The 19382-nt window shown below is 40.7% G+C and overlaps 1 protein-coding gene across 2 annotated transcripts in view; it reads left to right on the plus strand.

Moving 5' to 3' along the window:
* The first annotated feature begins 2191 nt into the window (after positions 1-2191).
* Positions 2192-19382, plus strand: part of LOC124242585 (survival motor neuron protein) — a 28705-nt gene continuing 11514 nt past the window's right edge. For both annotated transcript variants that reach the window (XM_046667752.1, XM_046667754.1), the window contains exons 1-3: positions 2192-2312; positions 17383-17454; positions 18911-19030. In XM_046667752.1, the coding sequence (XP_046523708.1) occupies positions 2241-2312; positions 17383-17454; positions 18911-19030 (264 nt within the window). In that variant the 5' untranslated portion in view covers positions 2192-2240. The remainder of the gene's footprint in view (positions 2313-17382; positions 17455-18910; positions 19031-19382) is intronic.

The following is a 19382-nucleotide window of genomic DNA, read 5'->3' on the forward strand; positions in this document are numbered from 1 at the left end:
GAGCTAACGACTGCCAATCCTCCTCTTTTTGCTGAGGAAGACTGGCCCTGAGCTGACATCCGTGCCCATCTTCCTCTACTTTATATGTGGGATGCCTACCACAGCATGGTGTGCTAAGCGGTGCCATGTCCGCACCCGGGATCTGAACCGGCGAACCCTGGGACGCAGAGAAGCGGAACGTGCACATTTAACCACTGCGCAACCGGGCTGGCCCCTCGTTTCTATCTTAAGATCTCCCGCATCCGAAGTTTATAAAAATCACCTAGAATGTGTTTTGGTAAATGATGTGTTTGGTGAGGGTAGAGTCCAAACCTCACATGCTGGATGGTTAATTATATCTACGTCACTTATGAATTATGCTACCATTTGTCCATTACATCCTTCAAATATTCTTCCAAAACATCATTTCGAATTTTCAACTTTCTGGTGCTGTAACAGTTCAGTGAGTATTCTCGTACACAAATCACTGGCACGTCTCTGATCTCCTGACCCTGGATCCTGAAGTAAGGTAAGGGTAAAGAACTAACCGGTTTGGGCCTTGTCTTTTGTTCATTCACTGTTCCACATGATGCTTCCAACATATATTTTTCAAATTGGAAACCTGATCACTAAGCATTTGAGTCCTTCATTTGATCGTGTGCAAGTTCCAAGAGTCACTGAAGACAGATTTTTGGTATGAAAATTCCATAGGCACAAAGATTGGTTCCAGTTCATGAAGTTCAATTTAATGTTTACATAAGTGCCTTCAAATCTGATGAAATGGTTCCTTTGTAAATTCACTACACTATGCTTTGAGTGCTTTGTCTAGCTTAGGAAATAGCTTTGTAAAGTATAGTAATCTAGATGTCACCATCAAGAAAAAAAGAACTTCATATTTTCTCTGTGGACAAAAATGCCATAGGTTCATCTTTGTTGAGGGACCAGGTCCTAAGTAGAAATACTTTTTCAACAAAGAACCTGCCATTTCAAATTTACTAAAACTAATTCGTCCTTGAAAAGATTATGCTAAGTTAAAAAAGGCAGACACAACAAGTCACATATTAGTTTATTCCATTTATATGAAATACCCACAATAAGTAAATCTATACAGACAGAAACTAGATTAGTGGTTGTGAGGGGCGGGAGGGAGGTGAGATGGGGATAACTACCAACGGATACAATGTTTCTTTTGGGGTGATGAAATGTTCTGGAATTAAATAGTGGTGGTGGCTGCACAACCTTTTGAATGTATTAAAACCCACTACAATGTATGCTTTAAAATGGTGAATTTTATGGTATGTAAATTATATATCAAAATAATAATAATAAAAAAGAAAGCTGGTTCCAAATTCTGTTTAAATTTCTGTATCAAACGCCATTTTGAGAAATTACATGATTGAGAAAATCTAAGTGAGCTTTTTTAAAAAAATACATCTATTTCTGATACCTATAGAAGCCAAAGGGGAGCCCTCAAACTCCCTTGGGTGGACATTTTTTTTTTTTTTAGTAAATTATAACACGTACTATGTGGAACCCCCTTTGCAATCCTAAACGCGTAATAAAGGAAACTGGAAAAGTAGACGGTAAGCTTCTACTGGGAACTAAAAACCTGCTTGATCTACGTAAAGACAAACGTAGGGAAAAATGTACATCCTGAAACAGTATAGACATTTGACCCCATTTTTTTGTAAGTTCACATGTTTACTAGAAAAGACTTGGGAGAACGGATATTAACCTAAATGTTTAAGGCTGGGAAGCGTCTGAAGACAGGAGCTCTGCTGCCTGGCTTCCAGGCAGCTGTGCAGACGCTCCGTGCTTCGGTTTCCTCATCTTTACAATGGGAATAGTAGCCCCTGAGTCATAGGGTTGTCGTGAAAATTAAACATATAAAAACATAAAACCCTTAAAAGCGCTTTTAAAAATGGTAGCTATACTATCATTGCTTACCTCTGGACTTTTATTGTATTGCGTACCCATACTTTCTAAATTACCTGCAATGAGCACTATTTCCTAAGAAAGTTTGTTATTTAAAACAAAAACACCCTGGCCGAATCACTCTACGAACATACGAAAAAGTGAAATCAGAGAATTGACACAATACAGAAAAGAAACAGCAACGCGAGCCGTCCGGGAAGCCGCGACCGCTCCAGGGGCGCGCGGGGCCCTCCCGCCGCCGTCCTCTTCCGCTCCCAGAGGCCCCTGCGGCGGAAGTCGTCACTCGGAGGGACGCCGCGCGCCGCGCACCCGGCAGCAGGCTTGCCATGGCGATGGGCGGCGGCGGCGGCGGCCCGGAGCAGGAGGACTCGGTGCTGTTCCGGCGCGGCACGGGCCAGGTGAGGTCGCGGCCGGCGCTGCCTGCGTCCCTCCCTCCCGGCCCTGCGCTCCTTCCCCGGCCGCTGGCGGGCCCTGGCCGATCGACTGCCTGCGGGGCCGCGGCCCGCCGGTTTCCCCATGTGGGAGCCCCAGCCGCAAGCGTCTTCCCTTCCGCAGCTTGGGCGCCCTGTGGGCTTCGCGCCGAGGCCCTGCCGCAGCTTGGTCGTCCATTGGTTCGTCTATTCTGTCCGACTCGGAACTGAGCGGGGGAGGCCGGGGTGAAGCGGGGAAGCCAGTTAGGGGTTTGTGGAAATGATCCAGGCTTAGATCGAGCTGTTAGCAATGGAGAGCACAGTACGTGGATTCTAGATATGTTTGGAAATCAGACGCAACAGGTTTGGCACATGGGTTCGATAATGGAGGTGTGAGAGAGGCAAGTCAAGGATAACTCCAGGATTGTCCTGAGCAGCTGAAAAGATGGGAGTTGCTTTTTGCTGAGGTATACTGAGAGGGGAAGACTGCAGGTAGAGCAGGTTTGTAAGGGGGAAGATCAGAAGCTCAGTCTTGGGTGAAATCTGATCGGAGTGAGTTTGAGAGTGGGAGAGAAGTTCAAGGCAACATTTGTAAACAAATATTTCAGATTTCATTGTAAATAGAAGGTAGAGAAATTGGTCAGTAGATGGAGGGAAAAGTGAGATCCGGAGGATTCTTAATTGTGTTTTTTGTTTGTTTTTAAGATGAGAGAAACATGTTTCAGCGTGTTTTTAGGCTGATAGGAAAGATCTGAAGGATGTGAAAATTGGTGATGCAGGAGAGAGAATTGCTGAAGGAATGTTCTAGAGTAGGTGAGAGGGGATGGATTTGGCCTTTGTTAGAAACATTGATAGTTCATGTGGTGAAAGTTACATGAGTACAGGTCTGTGTGGATGGGCAGACGTGGTGGTGGGAGATGGAGAAAGTTCTCTTTTCTTTTGGTTGTTGCCGTTTCAGTAAAAGAAGGAAGGTCATCAGCTAGGCGTGAGGAGGAGCCAGGTGTTGGAGGTTTGAGGAGAGAAAAGGTAGGAGGTAGGCCCCTAGGCGAGTGGACAAATTTTGGAGTAGGGAAATATAGTTGAAATGTTGCTGGGCAACATTAAGGCCTACTTGAGGTTTGTAGTTATGAGTTTAAGGGAGACTAGACTGCATGACTGTTTTTGTCCAGCTAAGTTCAGTTCAGGTGTGTGAGGGCAGGCACAGAGTAAACCAATAGTTAAAATTCATGGGGTTATAGTTTTACCAAATAAGTATGAAGAAGTGAAGGGGAGGGGTATAAGGGAATTAGCTTAATGACTGACATGGAATTTAAGATGGCTAAGAAAGGAAGTGAGGGTGTTAGGAGCGAGAGACAGTTTAAAAATTGGGAGGCTCAATATTTTGCCAGTCCCAGTGAAATGGAATGATTGTCATCATCAGGCTACCAGAAGGAATAAGTTGCAGAGCCTAGAAGGTGGTGGTTGGAGAGTAAGATTCTTGAAAGAGAGTTTATGAAGAGGTTGTAGTTGTTGGTTATGATAAATAAACACCATAGAAGTGAATAGCTGGGATTGAGTGGCATACAGGATCATTGGTAAAGAGGAATTTAAAGACTTGCAAGGATAAGGTATTGGAAGGATCTACATGGGTTTTTTTGTTTGTTTGTCTTTGTTTTTGAGGAAGATTAGCCCTGAGCTAACATCTGCTGCCAATCCTCCTCTTTTTGCTGAGGAAGACTGGCCCTGGGGTAACATCCATGGCCATCTTGCTCCACTTTATATGTGGGATACCTGCCACAGCATGGCTTGCCAAGTGGTGCCATCTCCGCACCCGGGATCCGAACCGGTGAACCCTGGGCCGCTGAAGTGGAATGTGCGAACTTAACCGCTGCGCCACCGGGCCAGCCCCTACATGGGTTTTTTAATAACCAAGAACTATGACAGGAGTACTGTTGGAGAGAGTACTCGGATAGAAGTCTCAGGGAAGGAGGACATGTGATCCAGAACAGCTGTAGATGATTGCAATAAAGAGGGATAGTAGACAGTGGAGTCTTGTGACAGCATTTTCAAAGCTGGGAGTTCTTAGGGAGAATAATCTGGAAGTGGAAGTGAGAAGCAAGGAAGATTCCTTCGTCACCTTTGGTACAGTAATTGGAGGGATATGGAGGAGAAAGCGTTTCATTTGAGATGGCTGCAAGGAGAGAGGCATTCTCAGGGAAAGCCAGATTTTAGTTAGAACAAGCAGATCAAGGAAATAGTCAGAGGAGAGGTTAGTGGTATTGGGAGGAGGTTGCCGATTACTCAGAAGAGCACAGTGGAAGTGTCAGGTGTTGAGAAGTGGTAGAAGGTGGCAGAATATGAAGAATAACTTGAGAAACCTGGGCTACTGCTGGTGACTGAGAAGCAGATATAAAGACAGTCCTAATGGTCTGTCCCGTTGCTATTGCTATGTAACAAATCACCCAAAACTTAGTAGCTTGAAACAACAATAATCATTTTATTATTTCTCACAGTTTCTGTGGGTCAGGAATTTGTGAAGGCCTTGCCGGGCACTTCTTCAGATCTGCCGTGTGGTTGCATGCGCACGGTGGCTGGCGCTGCAGGAGCTGGGGACTGAGCAGCGAGGCCCGGCAGGCCACTTCTTCCCCTCACGTAGTCTCAGGGCTCCTCCACGTGGTCTGAGTGTGTGGGCTGGTGTGGATTTCCTTATACCCCTTTGTGGTCCTTCCCTCTCATCCTTCCCCATTTCCTGTCCCCAGACAACTGCTCATCCACTTTCTGTCACCATAGATTCGTCTGCATTTTCCAGAATTTTATAAACATGGAATCTTTTCTGTCTGGCTTCTTTTACACAGCATAGTTATCTTGAGTTTCATCCATTTTGTTGTGTATATCAGTTGTTCATTTTTTTTTTTTTTGTCTGTGGTATCTCATTGCATAAAGTACAATTTTTTATCTGTTGACTTGTTCATGAGCATTTGGGTGGTTTTCAGTCTGGGGCTGTTACAAATGGAGCCCCCACGAGTGTCAGTGTAGAAGGCTTCGTAGGACGCACGCTTTGTTTTCTCTCGGGTAAATACCTGGGTCAAGGAGTAGATGCCAAACTCTTCCTCTAAGTGTGTGTTCCATTTTGCATTTGGACCAGCAGTGTATGAAAGTTCTGTTTGCTCCCCTCTTTGCTAACACTTAGCATGGTCTGTTAATTTTAGACATTCTAGTAGATGTGTGGTGGCATCTTGTGTAGTTTGTACTAGCATTTCCCAGTGATTGATGTTGATCATCATATCATGTGCTTACTTGCCATCCATATATCTTCTTTGGCAAAGTGTTTAAATCTTTTGCCCATTTTTAATTTAGGTTGTTTCCTTTTTCTTGAGATTTGAGAGTTCTTCATGTACGCTAGATACAAAACCTTTGTAAGATTATTATTTTGCAGATATTTTGTGGCTTGATTTTTTTCTTAATAGTGTCTTTTTAAGAACAGAAATTCTTAATTTTGCTGAAATCTAATTTCCCAGTTTTTTCTTTGACAGTTCTTTTGTTGTAAGCAATCTAAGGTCACAAAGATTTTCTCTTAAGTTTTGTAGTTTTAGGTTTTATGTTTAGGTCTATGATCCGTTGTGAGTTAATTTTCGTATGTAGCTCAAGATACAGATCAAAATTCGTTTCTTTGCATAAGGATTTCCATTTGTTCCAGCACCATTTGTTGAAATTACTATACTTTCTCGACTAAATTGCGTCTGTACCTTTATTTCAAATCAATCATGGGATGGGAGTATCTCTGACTCGATTCTGTTGCATTGATCTGCTTGTCTACCTTGATGCTAATACCACACTTTCTTGATTACTATTGCTTTAGAGTACATCTTGTAAGATAATGTAAATCCTCCAGCTTTGCTTTGCTTTTTCAAAATTGTTTTGGCTATTTAGATCCTTTGTATTTCCGTATGAATTTTAGAATCACCTTGTCAATTTAATATACTTTACTTTTCCCTTAGATCTGCAGTTAAGTATATTTGATGCTAACAGGTTTGTGTTTTTTTACCTAAGTTTTCCCTGGTCATATCTTGGTTTGGTGAAACTTACCTTCGGTAGAGTCCTCTGGAAGGGCTGGTGAGTATAGTATTCTTCCACGTTTTAAACTGAGTCTTACTGCTTGAAGGACAGGTGGAGTGTATAAAATCCTTGGCTCATACTTTCCCCCATGAATTTCTATGAGAAAGTCTAAATATGATTTTCTTTGTTTTGTAAATGACTTGGTCTTTTTGCTTAGAGGCTCTGAGAATTTTTTCCTTTTTTTAGAGTTGTTTGTTAGTTTAGCTTTTATTCTTCAGGAATCCCATATATACATATGTTGAATATTTTTTGTCAGCCATCTGTTTGCCACTTCTCTTTATTTTATTTTTGTTCCTTTGGTTTTTACCTGTCTTTTCCTTGGCAGCCCTTAGATTTTAAGTCAAATATAGTCTTCCTTGGGTGCCTTGTAGTCAGTATTACTTTTCCTTCCATTTCTTTCTTGATTCTGTTTAACTCCTTTTTTTTTGTTTGTTTGAGGAAGATTAGCCCTGAGCTAACATCTGCTGTTAATCCTCCTCTTTTTGCTGAGGAAGACTGGCCCTGAGCTAACATCCGTGCCCATCTTCCTCTACTTTATACATGGGTTACCTACCACAGCATGGCTTTTGCCAAGCGGTGCCGTGTCCACACCCGGGATCCAAACTGGTGAACCCCGGGCCGCCGAGAAGCGGAACGTGCAAACTTAACCGCTGCACCACTGGGCCGGCCCTATTTAACTCCTGATTCAAGTCTTTTCCCTTTTGTCCTGTTTTCTCATCTGACTTTTTAAGATTTTTGATTCAAGGTGGTTTTTTCTATGTTGTGGGTACTATTTTAAGAATATTTAATTTCAGTTGGGTGTTGTGTTTTCTTCTTTTTGTTATTGTTATTTGAGGAGACGTTTTATGAGCTAAAATATTTCTTCTTATAATAGCTTTGTGTAGACGTCTTTGTCTTCTGTTCATTTTGAAATGTCTTGTTTTCCTGGTCTGACTGTAATGGTTGAGATGTGAGGAGTTGGGTTGCTGTGTGTCTCATTTGGAAGAGTGCCCTCTGCTATTGAGATGGTGGAGTGTACTCTCCTTCATCATAGTACCTTTTGCAGTTGCAGAAGAATTGATGTATCTTCCAATTTTGTGATTTTTAAAATTTCTTCAGGACCCTGAACTTCTACTGTTTGCTTTTTTGCCCTTCACCAAATCTCCCCTTCCAAGTGACGGTATAATCTTGAACAAGGCACTTACCTCCTTGTGATTGCTTCCCTTATCTGCAATGTGACTTAGGATTCTTAAGTGCTTTTTTTTATAAAGCGAGATTGACAATTTTACCTTGGAACCTATTTCTCTGTATAATGGAGATTAATAAGAAAATGACCAAAATTGGTTTTACAACTAAATGAGTTACCAGCCTCATTTGTAAAGCTCATTGCTATAAAGCAAACTTCTTTGGAACTCATTGATTGACTAATATTGTACCAAATCCAGGATACTAATTGAAGGTGTTTTGTGACCTGTCTTCTCATCACCAGCATTACGTATCCAAACTTATCTCCAACTGCTATTGCATGAACCTCATTCTAGTTGGACTTGTTGCCTCACTAATACTCAGATACAGTGTGTTTTATTTTTATTTTATTTTATTTTATTTTATTTTATTTTATTATTTTTTTGGTAAGGAAGATTGGCCCTGAGCTGACATCTGTCGCCAATCTTCCTCTTTTTGCTTGAGGAAGATTGGCCCTGAGCTAACATCTGTGCCAGTCTTCCTCTATTTTGTATGTGGGATGCTGCCATAGCATGGCTTGATGTGTGTAGGTGTGGGGGTGTGCGCCCAGGATCTGAATCCACAAAGCCCGGGCTGTGGAAGCAGAGCATGCGAACTTAAGCACTGCATCACCGGGCCAGCCCTCCCCCCTATTTTTATTTTAAATTGTGGTAAGAAAAACACACACATAACGTAAAATGTATCATCTTAACCATTTTTAATTGTACAGTTTGCCAGTGTTAAGTATATTCACATTGCTGTGCAACAGATCTCGAGAACTTTTTCCTCTTGCATGACTGAAACTCTACCCATTAAACTGCTCCTCATCCCCATCCCCCCAGCTGCTGGGAACCACCATTCCGCCTTCTGTTTCTGTGAGCGCGACTGCTTTAGAGACCTCAAACAAGTGGAACCACATGTAGTCAGCGTGTGTATTTTTGCTTCCGTGCTGCTTTTGGCTCATGGTCTTCCTTGAAATGCTTTCTCTTTTGCTTTTTCGTCTCTGCCCATCAAAATCCTTTTAATTTTTTTTCCTAGGCCTGTTTCCTCCATGATCATCCAGCATATCATTTCCTTTTTTTTCTTTTTTTATTGAGGTGTGATTGACATGTAACTTTATATTAATTTCAGGTGTACAACATAGTTTGATATTTGTGCATGTTGCAAAATGATCACCACAGTAAGTCTAGTTAACATACTTTGTTACAGAATTTCTTTTCTTATGATGAGAACTTTTAAGATTTACTCTCTTTGCAACTTTCAGATATGCAGTACAGTATTATTAACTGCAGTCACCATGTTAGACATTAAATTCCTGTGAGTTACTTATTCTATAACTGCAGCTTGGTACCTTTTGACTCCCTTCACCCATTTCACCACCACCACCAGCCTCTGCGTCTGACAACCACCAGTCTGCTCTCTGTATCTGTGGGCTTGTTTCTTTTTAGATTCCACATGTAAGTAAGATCGTATAGTATTTTGTCTTTCTCCTTCAAGGTCCAGCCATGTCATGAATGGCAAAATTTCTTTGCTTTTTATGTTTGAAGAATATTTCGTTGTATATATACATGCACCACATTTTCTTTATCCATTCATCCATTGGTGGACACTTAGGTTGTTGCCATATCTTGGCTATTGTAAATAGTGCTGCACTGAATGTGGGAGTGCATACATCTTTTTGAGTTAGCATTTTTATTTTCTTTGGATAAATACCCAGAAGTGGAATTGCTGGATCATATGGTAGTTCTATTTTTAAATCTTTCTAGAATCTCCATACTGTTTTCCATAGTTGCCGCACGCACCAGTTTACATTCCTAGCAACAGTGCACAAAGGGTTCCCTTTTTTCCATATTCTCGCCAGCACTTGTTATTTGTTTGGTTTTTTTGATAATAGCCATTCTAACAAGTGTAAGGTGATGGCTCATTGTGGTTTTGATATGCATTTCCCTAATGATTAGTGATGTTGAGCATCTTGTCAGTTACCTGTTGGCTGTCTGTATGTCTTCTTTAGAAAAATATCTGTTCAGATCTTCTGCCCATTTTTAGCTGATTGGGTTTTTTTGCTATTGAGTTCTGTGAGTTCTTTATATATTTTGGATATTAACCTCTTATCAGATACATGATTTGCAGATATTTGCTCCCATTCAATAGGTTGCTTTTTCATTTTGTTGATGGTTTCCTTTGCTGTGCAGAAGCTTTTTACTTTGATGTAGTCCTGCTTGTTTATTTTTGCTTGTGTTGCTTTTGCTTTTGGTGTCAAATCCAAACATCATCACCAAGACTGATGTCAAGGAGCTTACCCAGCCGCCTGTGTTTTTTTCTAGGAGTTTTATAATTTCAGGACTTACCTTCAAGTCTTTAATCCATTTGGGGTTAATTTTTGTATATGGTGTAAAATAGTGGTCCAGTTTCATTCTTTTGCATGTGGCTGTCCACTTTTCCCAGCACCATTTATTGAAGAGATTGTCCTTGCCCATTCTGTATTCTTGGCTCCTTTGTTGTAAATTAATTGACCATATATGCATGGGTTTATTCTGTTCCATTGATCTATGTGTCTGTTTTTATGCCAATACCATACTGTTTTGATTACCATAGCTTTGTAATATAGCTTGAAATCAGGCATCGTGATGCCTCCAGCTTTGTTCTTTCTCAAAATTGCTTTGGCTATTTGGGGTCTTTTGTGGTTCCGTACAAATTTTGGGATTTTGATAGGGATTACAATTGACTGTAGATTGCTTTGGATAGTATGGACATTTTAACAGTATTAATTCTTCCAGTCCAGGGGCATAGAATATCTTTCCATTTATTTCTGTCTTCTTCAGTTACTTTCATTAATGTTGTATAGTGTTCAATGTACGGGTCTTTCACCTCCTTGGTTAAATTTATTCCCAGGTGTTTTATTCTTTTTGATCCAGTTGTAAATGGATTGTTTTCTTAATTCCTCTTTCTGATTGTTCATTATTAGTGTATAAAAACGTAACAGATTTTTGTATATTGACTTTGTATGCTGCAACTTTACTGAATTCGTTTATTCTAACACTTTTTTGGTGGAGTCTTTAGGATTTCCTATGTGTAATATGTTATCTGAAAATAATGACAGTTTTACTTCTTCCTTTCCAAATTGGATGCATTTTCTTTCTTTTTCTTGTCTAATTGTTCTTGCTAAGACTTCCAGTACTGTGTTAACTAAGAGTGATGAGAGTGGGCATTCTTGTCTTGTTTCTGATCTTAGAGGAAAAGTTTTCTTTTCACCATTGAGTATGTTAGCTGTGGGCTTGTCATATATGGCCTCTATTACATTGAGGTACATTCCCTTCATACCCACTTTCTTGAGAGTTTTTATCATAAATGCATGTTGAATTTTGTCCAGTGCTTTTTCTGGATCTTTTGAGATGATCCTATGATTTTCATCTTTCCATTTTGTTAATTTGGTGTGTCACATTGATTTGTAGATATGGATCCATCCTTGCATCCTTGGTATAGATCATACTTGGTCATAGTGAACGATCCTTTTAATGTATTGTTTTATTCGATTTGCTAATATTTTGTTGAGAATTTTTGCATCTATATTCATCAGAGACGTTGGCCTGTAATTTTCTTTTCTCGTGGCATCCTTGTTTGGTTTTGGTATCAGGGTAATGCTGGCTTCATGGAATTCATTTAGAAATGTTCCCTACTCTTCTGTTTTTTGGAAGAGTTTGGGAAGGATTGGTATTAATTCTTCTTTGAATGTATTTGGTAGAATCATGAGTGAAGCCATCTAGTCCTGGGATTTTGTTTGTTGGGAGGTTTTTGATTACTGATTCAATCTCCTTACTAGTGATTGGTCTGTTCAGTTTTTCTGTTTCTTCATGATTCAGTCATGGTAAGTTGTATGTTTCTAGGAATTTATCCGTTTCTTGTAGGTTGTCAAATTTGTTGGCATATAATTGTTCATAGTGGTCTCTTATGATCCTTTGTGTTTCTGTGGTATCAGTTGTAATGTCTCTGCTTTTATTTCTGGTTATATTTGAGTCCTCTCTTTTTCCTTGTGGAGTCCTTCTAAAGGTTTGTCAATTTTGCTTATCTTTTCAGAGAACCAGCTCTTAGATTCATTGATCTTTTTGATTGTCTTTTTAGTTTCTCTTTCATTTATTTTCACTCTGATCTTCGTTATGCTCTAATCTCATAACTTTGGATTTCATTTGTTCTTCTTTTTCTGGTTCCTTGAGGTGTAAACTAGGTGGTTTATTTGAGGTTTTTCTTGTTTCTTGGTGTAGGCGTTTATCACTGTGAACCCCCCTCTTAGAACTTCTTTTGCTGAGTCGTGTAAGTTTTGGTGTGTTGTATTTCCATTTTCATTTGTCTCAAGATATTTTTTAATTTCTCTTTTAGTTTCTTCTTGACCTTTTGCTTCAGTAGCATGTTGTTTACTCTCCACATATTTGTGAATTCTCCAGTTTTCTGTTAATTGATTTCTGGTTTCATACATTGTGGTCAGAAAAGATGCTTGATATGATTTCGGTCCTCTTAAATTTATTAAGACTTGTTTTGTGGCCTAACATATTGTCTATCCTGGAGAATGTTCCCCATGCATTTGACAAGAATGTGTATTCTGTTGCTTTTGGATAGAATGTTCTGTATCTATCTGTTAAGTCCATCTAGTCTAACGTGGTGTTTGAGGCTGAAGATTCCTTACTGATTTTCTGTCTCGATGATCTATCCATTGATGAAAGTGGGGTATCAAAGTCCCCTAATGTTACCTTATTGTTGTTGACTATTTTCCCCTTTAGATCTATTTATATTTGCTTTATATATTTATGTCCTCCTATGTTGGGTGCATAAATATGTATATTTTATATTTATTAAATAATATCATTTATAAAACAAATGAATGTTATATCCTCTTGTTGGATTGACCCCTTTATCATTATGTAATGCCCTTGTTTGTCTCTTTTACAGTGTTTGTTTTAAAGTCTATCTTGTCTGAAACAAGTATAGGTACCTCAGTTTTCTTTTGGTTTCCATTTGCGTGAATCATCTTTTCCCATCCGTTCACTTACAGCCTATGTGTGTCGTTACATCTGAAGTGAGTCTCTTGTAGGCAGCATATAGATGTCTTGTTTTTTTATCTACTCAACCACTCTATGTCCTTTTTTTGCGTGCTGAGGAAGATTAGCCCTGAGCTAACATCTGTGCAGTCTTCCTCTATTTTGTGTGTGGGTTGCCACCACAGCATGGCTGATGAGTGGTGTGGGTCCATGCCTGGGATTTGAACCCATGAACCCAGTCCGCTGGAGTGGAACATGCTCAACTTAACCACTAGGCCATGGGGCCAGCCCTACATGCTCTGTCTTTTGATAAGAGAATTTAGTTTATTTACATTTAAAGTAATTATTGATAAGTATGTACTTATTGCCATTTTGTTAGTTGTTTTCTGGCTGTTTTGTGGTTCTTCTGTTCTTTTCTTGCTCTCTTCCTTTGTGGTTTGATGAAATTGGATGTCTTTAATGGTGTACTCAGATTCCCTTCTCTTTATCTTTTGTGTATTTACTGTAGGTTTTTGCCTTGTGGTTACCATGAGTCCTACAAATAATAACTTACAACCGTCTATTTTAAGTTGGTAACTTTAATTTGAATGCATTCTAAAGCTCTACATTTTTATCCCCCCCCCACCACATTTTATTTTTTTGATGCCACATTTCACTTGTTTTTACTTTGTGTAACCCTTAACTAATTATTGTAGCTATAATTGTCTTTACTGCTTTTGTCTTTTAATCTTCATACTAGCTTTATGTGATTAATCTTCCACCTTTACTGTATATTTACTTTTCCCTGTGAGATTTATACTTCCATTTGTTTTCTTTTCTTTTTTCTTTTTTTTTTTCTTGAGGAAGACTAGCCCTGAGCTAACTACTGCCAGTCCTCGTCTTTTTGCTGAGGAAGCCTGGCCCTGAGCTAACATCCGTGCCCATCTTCCTCTACTTTACATGTGGGACGCCTACCACAGCGTGGCGTGCCAAGTGGTGCCGTGTCTGCACCCAGGATCCGAACCAGCGAACCCTGGGCCGCTGAGAAGCGGAACGTGCGAAATTAACCACTGCACCACCGGGCCGGCTCCTCATTTGTTTTCTTATTCATAATTAGTACCCCTTTTTTCAGCTTAAAGAAGTCTCTTTAACATTTCTTGTAAGGCTGGTTTAAAGGTGATCAACTCCTTTAGCTTTTGCTTATGTGGAAAATGCTTCATCTGTCCTTCCATTCTGAATGACAACTTTGCCAGGTTGAGTATTCTTGGTTGGAAGGTTTTTTCTTTCTTTTTTTTTAAAGATTTTATTTTTTCCTTTTTCTCCCCAAAGCCCCCTGGTACATAGTTGTGTATTCTTCGTTGTGGGTTCCTCTAGTTGTGGTATGTGGGACGCTGCCTCAGCGTGGTCTGATGAGCAGTGCCATGTCCGCGCCCAGGATTTGAACCGATGAAACACTGGGCCGCCTGCAGCGGAGCGCGCGAACTTAACCACTCGGCCACGGGGCCAGCCCAAAGGTTTTTTTCTTTCTTTCAACACTTTGACTATATTGTGCCACTCCCTCTGGCCTGCAGAGTTTCTGCTGAAAAATCTGTTTATAGTCCTATGAGAGTTCCCTTGTATGTAACAAGTTGTTTTTCTCTTGCTGTTTTTAAGATTCCCTCCTTGTCTTTAACTCTTGACATTTTAATTATAACATGACTTCATGTAGATCTCTTTGGGTTCATCTTGTTTGGAACTCTCTGGGCTTCCTGGATCTGAATGTCTGTTTCCTTTCCTGAGTTAGGAAAGTTTTCAGCCACTATTTCTTCAAATAAGTTTTCTGCCCCTTTTTCTCTCTCTTCTCCTTCTGAGACCCCTATATATAGGGAATATTGGTCCACTTGATGTTGACCTATAAGTCCTTTAAGCTCTCTTCACTTTTTTTTTCATTCTTTCTCTTTTTGCTGCTCTGATTGGGTGAATTCTCCTGCCCTGTCTTTGAGCTCCCTGACCCTTTCCTCTGCTTGATCTAGTCTGCAGTTGAAGCCCGCAGCGTAGTGTATTTTTCAGCTTAGTTATTGTATTCGTCAGCTCTGTGACTTCTCTTTGGTTCTTATGTGTTCTATTTCTTTGTTGAAGTTCTCACTGTGTTCATCCCTTCTTTGAAGTTTGGTGAGTATCTTTGCAACTATTATTTTGAACTCTTTATCAGGTAAATCACTTATCCCTGTTACCATTAGTTTTTTCCTGAGGTTTTCTCTTGTTCTTTTGTTGGAACATATTCCTGTTTCCTCATTTTGCTTTGACTCTGTTGGTGCCTAGGCATTAGGTGAAACAACCTCCCCTCCCAGTCTTGAAGGAGTAGCCTCATGTAGGAGATGAACCTTACTGTTCAACCCTGCCCTAGCTGTTGGTTGTCTCTCAGACCTTTGTGATTGTTCAAGCAGCCTCTTTTATTTTTAGTGGCTCCCAGTGGTTGAGGGTGTTCCGAGACCTGTCAGTGTCCCAAGGGGGAGGATCTCAGTCAGCACCTCGATTCAGGCTGATGGGAAGCCAGACCCTCAGGCAGCAGCTTTTGAAATATTCAAACTATACAGTCCTGTGGGACTGCAAGTGTAAGCCCCACCTGCCACCAGAGCCAGGCAATCTGGAGGTGTCCCCTGGGTGACAGTTACAAAAATCAGGGCTCCACACAAGTGTATAAGCTCCTTTCTGGGAGATACCAGTGAGCTGGAGTGAGGCAGAGGGAGAGCGCAAAGATGGCATCTGCCAGCCTACATTCCTCAAGAACACGACTATAGGCTTCTAGATGTGTGCCACACTTGAATCCTGCTCCTGAGGCCCAAGCTCCAGGACAAGCAAAGAGGCCTCTTTCCCAGAAAGACTGGGAGTGTGTTTCAGTCTGCTTTCTGTGCAGTGCCCTGGGGGTGGTAGCCTGCCAAGAACTGTCTCGCCGATTGTGTCAGTCCCATGGGACCCAGGAATGCAAGCTCCCTGATCCCCAGAGACAGGTGATCAAAGGGTGTTCTCTGGGCGGAAGCCACAAAAACTGGGGCACCAGATGTGCCCAAAAGCGCCCTTCCAGGAGATCTGGTGCTCTGGATCACAGGAGAGGTGGAACACAAAGATAGCACCCGCCATCTAGAGCAAGGCAGAGAGCGTAAAGATGGTGTGTGCTAATGTCTGTCCCTGGAGCATGTCCCAGCAGGCCCCTAGGAGTGTGTTAAATTTTGCCTACCCCTCAGGCCAACACTTTAAGATTGCTGTGGGCCTCTTTCCTATAAAGTCTGAACACCTCTCACTCACCTGCACTGGGTCCTGGGGATAGTGGGTCCAAGCATTTGAGCCCCTTGAGAGCCATTTCTCAGCTCACTGTTTCCTTGTGGGTCTCGTGGATGTGAGCCCCCTTGGTTTTCAAAGCTAGATGTTTTGGGGGCTTGTCTCTCAGGTGCAGGTCTTAAAAGTTGGGATACCCAATGTGGGGTTCAAATCCTTCACTCCTCAGGGAGAAGCTCCAGGATTTGAATTTCCTCCCCATTGTGGGTTACTGTGTCTCAGCTTCCCATACCCGCTTCTGTGTCATTTTCTTTTTTTCCTCGTTTGCCCAATGTGTATGGGTCGCTTAACCAGTTTTCAGGGTTTTTTCAGAGGAAATTGTTCCATATGCAGCTCTAGATGATGTGTTGGTGGGAGGAGGTGAGATCAGGATCTTCCTACATCACTCCCTTGAACCGGAGAAAATCCGTATCTTTCCTTTCACAGTCATGCACCACGTAACGATATTTCGGACAACGATGGACCATATACACAACAGTGGTCCCATAAGATTAGTACCATATAGCCTAGGTGTGTCGTAGGCTGTATCATCTAGGTTTCCGTAAGTATTAGTCTATGATGTTCACACGACAAAATCACCTGATAAAGCATTTCTTAGAACGTATCCCCATGATTAAGCAACACGTGACTATCTGTAATTAAAGTATTTATTGTTTATACTTCACATTTTAATGTCTGATCCTGTTTATTTTATATTTTTTCTTTTGTGTGACAGTGTGTCTTAAATTCCTGATTCGACCGTCTCTCTTGAGAGCGGCAGCACGATTTCGTATACCTCTCAGTGATAAGTGCTTAGTAGATAGTGGGTGCTCAAAAATATTTCTTTTTGAATTGAATAAAATGTAAGTAAAAATAAAAATAATTAAGTTGTTTTTAGGTCTTTTCCAAGTACTTAACATCACTCCAATTTGAAATGAAAATTAATTGATTAGTTACTATGAACAATCTGTATCCTTAAGCATTTTGAGAAGTCTTCTTTGAATAATCTAGTCACATTGTAAGGGCAAGAGGAAAAAGTATGCTTTGGACCATAGGGTCTGTTATCAGAATAGCATTACCATAGTCTGGATAAAGTCAAGCTGATGGCCAGATGTTTTCTGACTCTGCAAACTAACTGCTTTATCTGCTCTTGGAAAAGCGTGAAATGTGGGTTACCCTTGAACAGATTCACTCTGGTTGGTGGATAGGAATTAAATCGTGGAGCATTGACTTCGTGCCACACCTCTTAGAACATTTACATAATGTCTAGCTTTGGGGGTAATGTCACATCGTCTCTACGTAGGCAGACTTTCTGTAGTTTTATTTAGGATTTAAAATACCCATTTTTAGTGTACTTTTGTTATGTCTGGTTTAAGATGCCTCTTGGAACTATCTAACATATGTTTTTGATGAAACTCATCCAAACATGGATTGTTTTTGTTCTTTACCCTTTCCAGAGTGATGATTCTGACATTTGGGATGATACAGCGTTGATAAAGGCTTATGATAAAGCTGTGGCCTCCTTTAAGGTATGAAACGTTTACTCTTTTTCCTTATTTCCTCATGTTGTTCATTTGGGAAAAAAAGTAGTTGATAACGTACTTACAGTAAAGTGTTAAAGTACATATTGTTCAGTTCTAGTTTTGAAGGTTAAAAGATAGCATGGGTTTAGTGACGTAAGATGGTGTCTTCCTTTAGAAGTTGGTAGCCTGCGTATATGTCATCCCTTTAGCAGAGGCAGTTTTAGGAGAATTTTAAACATTTATTGCTTCCAGTATGTTTACATTGTATCAAACTATAGAAGTCCTCTACATCAGATTAGTGGAAGGACAGTCTGAATTAGAACTTTTATTTATTGAAATATTTGTTGCCTTTTGTTGAAATAATAGTGATGATTATAAATAGCAATAGTGCAGTAATTAATGCTTGTAGAGTGTTTGCAAGGTTCTGCGCACTGTTCTGAGTGCTTTACATGTATTAAATTAATTTGGCCCTCCCCAAATCCTAAGAGTTGGGTATTACATGTTCCTGATGGTAGGAATATATAGTGTAGTCTGTTTTTCTGGCCCAAACAAGACATCTGCACAGTTGTCAAGCATCGTCACTTTCCCTGCTGGCTGAGGTATTTAGTATTATTGAGCACCTGGTGTGGGCTGCCAGTACTCCAGGCACAGAGCACACATGTACAGGGCACCAAGCACAGAGTCCCCTTCCTTCCTGCAGTCACTCCTGTAGCGTGAGGTAAAAATCGACCTGTGTGTCATCCTTGAAGCTGAATTCTAAATTTGTCAATAGCATGCTCTCCAGTATACGCTTAGACTAGAGGTGCACTAAGACAGGGTTACCAGGAGAGTTCTCCAAAATGCAGATTGAAAGGGGACTTGATGTTGCTGATACTGCAGGGGGAAGTAGTCTGAGTAGAGGAAAGGAACTGATTTGGGAAAAAGGATAGTTTACCTTTATTTGTGTTGAGTTTGAGGTAAATGTGAAGATATGAAGTTAGTCATTGGAAATGTTGGCTTGAACCAAGGAGAAAAGTCACAGCTGGGTAATAGTGCTAGAACTCCGTTGGCATAGAGGTGATAGTTGAAGTAACAGGAGTAGATGGTCATAAGCAGGTAAAGAAGGATGGTCAGTTCTTGTTGGGAATGCCCAGTTTAAGACTCAATCAGAGAAGTGCTAAGAGCATCAGGGCCCTACATTGCTTGCATCCAGAATGTTGTCCAAGAAGAAAGGTGGTCAACAGAGTCTAATGTTACAGGAAGGTTGAGAGTAAGGAGATGTGACTAAAAGGGGCTTCAGAGCTGATAATCAGATAGGTAATGCCTCGAGAGCAGTTTCCATAGCACGTGCGGTGGAGAACAGAGGCAGAGGTTGTCTGTCCGAGGTGGTAGGGCCTTGAGACCAGCCTGTAGCAACTGAGTTATAGTGTGATTTTTTTTATGTATTCCTCTTAACATTCCTTTTCTTTTCCTATTTTCATAGCATGCTTTAAAGAACGGTGACATTTCTGAAGCTTCAGATAAACCAAAAGGCACACCTAAAAGAAAACCTGCTAAGAAGAATAAAAACCAAAAAAAGAATCCCACAACTCCCTTGAAGCAGGTTATTTTAAAACGCTGAGATTTTACTTCAAAGGTTTTCTTGTTACTGTCTTTATTAAGTGGTATCAAATAGCTGTAACTTAAAGTGATTACTACATGTAATCATAAAATTTCTAAAACAGCTGTTCAACTTTCTATCGTTCAGGAACATGCATGTCCATAAAGTCTGAGGAATAGGTGGGAATGCTAAATACCAATTCAGGACAGTGTGTGCTTTGAGCTGGGGTGGGGGTGGGGCGGAGACAGTGCTCTTTGTGGCAGGTACCTGAGGGCCGTAAACTGGATTGGCAGGGCTTTACTCCTTAAACTGAGACATGGTTTCCTTTTTTTCCTTGAAAAGCCCCAAAACTGTT

The sequence above is a fragment of the Equus quagga genome, chromosome 7 (assembly GCF_021613505.1).
Source record: "Equus quagga isolate Etosha38 chromosome 7, UCLA_HA_Equagga_1.0, whole genome shotgun sequence".
NCBI classification, from domain to species: domain Eukaryota; kingdom Metazoa; phylum Chordata; class Mammalia; order Perissodactyla; family Equidae; genus Equus; species Equus quagga.